Source organism: Gavialis gangeticus, unplaced genomic scaffold (genome assembly GCF_001723915.1).
Source record: "Gavialis gangeticus isolate Ggan-Ray unplaced genomic scaffold, GavGan_comp1, whole genome shotgun sequence".
Classification (NCBI taxonomy): domain Eukaryota; kingdom Metazoa; phylum Chordata; order Crocodylia; family Gavialidae; genus Gavialis; species Gavialis gangeticus.
In genome coordinates, this window is record NW_017728992.1 from 43,208,804 (window position 1) to 43,212,469 (window position 3,666).

Consider the following 3,666-nt stretch of genomic DNA (forward strand, 5'->3'; position numbering starts at 1 on the left):
ACCAGGTCCCCCCTCAGCCTTTTCTTGTACAGGTGGTTAAAAAGTGATGTACACCTTTTGAAAAGTTTCAGTATGCTTATGTGGTGTGTCTTACAACTCAAGCAGCTCCAGGGTTTTGCTACAAATGTTACAGATAATTCACCTCTGTCTTTACAATAAGTGAGAGTGAATTTAAGGCTAAAGAAAGAACTTTGCACAGGGAAATTAGAAGGGGAATAACCTTGAGCTAATAATAAATGCTGGCAGAAGAGGAATACAGGGCATAACACAGAAACTGCACAGAATTCAGTGCCATCAACTAAGGAAATTCTCCTCTGGTCTAGCTGGTACTATGTTCATTACTGTAATGGCTGCATTTTTGTAACTGTTCATCTAAAGTCAGGCAGAGTAGAGATGCACCTTATACACTAACTAAATCAGAGCTCCATAAGCTTTTGTGAGCCAGAGTTCACTTCATCAGGTGCTGATAGATCACAGTAGTCATACAAGTTAATGGCATAGTTAAGGTAGCTGCAGTAGTACATGGATGGTAATTAGAGTGGCATTCTCAGCAGTGCATTGTTTCACCATCAATTCCAGAGTTGTTTTTCCAAGTTCTGAAAGTTTTTCATTTTCCTCATATAAAGAGGCACTTCATCTGGCACAACTCTTTGCCCAGATTTTACTTCTTGTTACTTCCTCCAGTGCAATTTCCTCAGTTCTAGGGAAGTTTTTTTTGTTTTGTTTTGTTTTTTTAAGGAAAGAAAGAGAGAACCCCCCCACCCCCTCCAGTCGCTCTCCTCAGCAAATTTATCTTTTCCAAATCTGAGGTGAAATTTCAGAGGCTACAATCTTTTTGTTTCCTTTACCACAGTCCAGCAAGACAAGGATACCGTATGTAAGCCATGCCTCCCAGGGTACTACTCAGCTGTCTCTTCACCCACCGAGGGGTGTAAGTCCTGGACCAAGTAAGCACATTCTCCTTACAGTATAATCATGGGAGTTGCAAGGCTTCAAGACACTTGAGCAATAATAGATTTTCGGCTGAAGAACATCAGGGCGATTGTGGCATATTCAGTGAGCTACTTAGCTGGTGTCCCTACGATCAGTAGCCATATTTTTTATGCCAGAGATTCTAAAGTGTGGGAATGAGCTTTGCTAGAGAAAAACAAGTGGAAGGAATTGTAGTAAAGAACTGTTGAGTTAAACCTTATTCTATGGCTCATGGGCCATTTATCTGCAGTGTAACAAGCCCATTGGAATCAATGGAAAAGTTCCCATTGATTGCAGTTAACTTTGGAGCAGGGCCTTGAGTCTGGATACTGGAGCGCTGTGCTAAGTCTGGGGAGTGAGGGGGTGGGGAGGTGAAGGAGTCGAAAGTGGGAAGTCCAGCAGGGCTTTCCCTCATTCCCAACCACTCAAGCTGCCCCTACACTTCCCAGTGCAGTCATCCATTGTTGGGAGAAAGGCCCTGGGTCTTTAGAAGGGTCGTGTTCTGGGCAGGCTGACAGGACCACCTTGAGGTACACAAATAAGAAAAAAGAAGCAACATATTTAACACTTCAACGAACTTGAGTGGAACTTGATGAGATGAAGAAAAGGCACCTCTAGCTCAAGGGCTTTCTCCATGCTAAACTTAAAAGTTGCCTATACACATGCTTGGGGGAGGGGGTTGTTAATTGGAGCAGTTTCCAGACAGCCGCTCTAATTAAAATGGCTCACAGTCACATGTATTAAGCCCCTGTGCATTTCAAAATGGCCATGGCATGCTTTAACTAAAGCTCATTGAACAAGGTTTAGATAAAGCACCCCTGCAGCCATTTTGAAATGCACAGGGGCTTGAAACACGTAACAGTGAAGCAATGCTGGAGCATTCAAATTCGAATGTGGAGTGGACTCAATTAATTAAAGACTAGCATTCTAATTAGTATGTGAATGGGCATGTCTATAGGCACCCAAAAGACATATTGAAAATGAGAGGTGTTCACACGCTTTCTGAATTTAAAGGTTGCCAAGCATCTTTTTATAATGGGAAGTGTTGGACTGTGGACAGATATAACATTTGAAATGTTTCATATAGCTTTGAAGCACCTTTGAAACACTTCAGAAGGTGAGCATACAGGCAGAGATACCTGATTAAATGCTCCAAAAGTAGCTGAAGCATAATAAAAATGAACCTGGAGGGAACAGGTACTATGTTACACTGGTTTGTTCAAGGTTATGTGTATTAAGCGGGTTGGTTCGTCAGGCATCTCGCAATACAGCGCTCTTTCCCCCTTCCCTCTTCCCCCATGGCTTCCCACATTTTGGCACCCTGTGATCTCCCTGTATCTTTGGTTCCCAGTGCCAGTGCAGCAGGAGCTGCCTGCAGTAGGCAGGGTAAGGGGAGTGTTCATAGAAAGTCTACTCCATCCTCTCCGGCATGTTTGCCCATTAGGCAGGTGAGGAGTAGAGCCGCAGGACCCAGAAACCCCAAGAGGTTCCTGGGACAGTGGAGAGTATGGCTGCTGCTTACCTCTATGGCAATTCTATGGCAATTCTAAAGCACACTGGGGGAAGGGTGCACCAGGGGGTTATATGTCTGTCTGTGACTGAAACGCTCCATTTCTTTTTGACAGTCTTTGAACCCTGTTACACTTTGATGCATGTTAAACTTTACATCTGTCTGTACCCTTAGATGTATGGGGCTTGCAATGTGTGATGATCCATCATCTTTGTCTTTATTTTTGTAGCTGCACGGCTCTGGGCATTGCAGTCCAAGTTCCAGGGACCACGTATTCAGATGCAGTGTGTGAGGAGTTGAAGAGGTCCAACCAGCCAGAAGGTGCTATATTTCACTATACAGAATTATCCATCAGAAAGTGTCGGTAGGATCTCCTAAAGGGGCTCAGCCTTCTGTATCTACTTAAGTGGGTCTATTGAGCTATTCTGAAGATCCCACTCACAATGTTTTGATAGTAAAGCTTGTTTTAAGCCATTTTGAATTGCAGCTCCTTGTGAAAAAGTATAGCTATGGTCTCTGTCTTGTGTAGGTCTTTCTGCCTTGTACTGAAATCACACGCCAAACAAAATTATTATAATGCCTTCTAACTCTCATCATGGTTTCAGCACTGACATTTTTGCAGTCCAACTTTTAACAATAAAACAGCTACTGACTCCTCTCCATGCACCTCTGGTAGAGAGGGGGATGTAGTTGGCTAAAGGCAGCCTACAGCACTTGACAGCGAGGCCCATTGTCCCTTTTTTTAATCTTTAACATGGATGGGCTGCCCAGAGCGCTACGTGTCTCAGCGTGTGATGATCCACCATGATCCAAGCTGAAGGCCAAGTTCTGCATGTCACGGCCTGTACTCTTCATGAACTACAAGTTTGTATCTTTTGTAGGTAAATCAAGCATAGCTCTTAGGCTCCCAGCATTCTGAGTGAACCATTCAGTTTAGGAAAATGTGAACATGCCTGCTTTGTGTTTCCTTCAGTGGTTCTTTTTCAGATGGCTTTGGTAAGGGTGGGTTTAATAAAGCTCCTTGTTCCATAACCTGCTTTTTTAGAAAGCTTGTGGGGCTATTGTGGAAATTGTAGAACAAACCGTGGAAGAACAATCTTATTGCTTGCCAGGTAAGAAAAGTAAATAAGAAGTGTATTGCTGCTGCATATTTATCTCCTTTTTTTTTTTTTTTTTATTTCTCC

General features: G+C 43.2%; 1 protein-coding gene across 2 annotated transcripts in view; it reads left to right on the forward strand.

The window, feature by feature from the left end:
- The window catches only part of TNFRSF11A (TNF receptor superfamily member 11a), a 53,466-nt gene that overhangs the window by 31,821 nt on the left and 17,979 nt on the right, over positions 1-3,666 (forward strand). For both annotated transcript variants that reach the window (XM_019521693.1, XM_019521684.1), the window contains exons 5-6: positions 854-947; positions 2,712-2,803. In XM_019521693.1, coding sequence (XP_019377238.1) covers positions 854-947; positions 2,712-2,803 — 186 coding nt within the window. The remainder of the gene's footprint in view (positions 1-853; positions 948-2,711; positions 2,804-3,666) is intronic.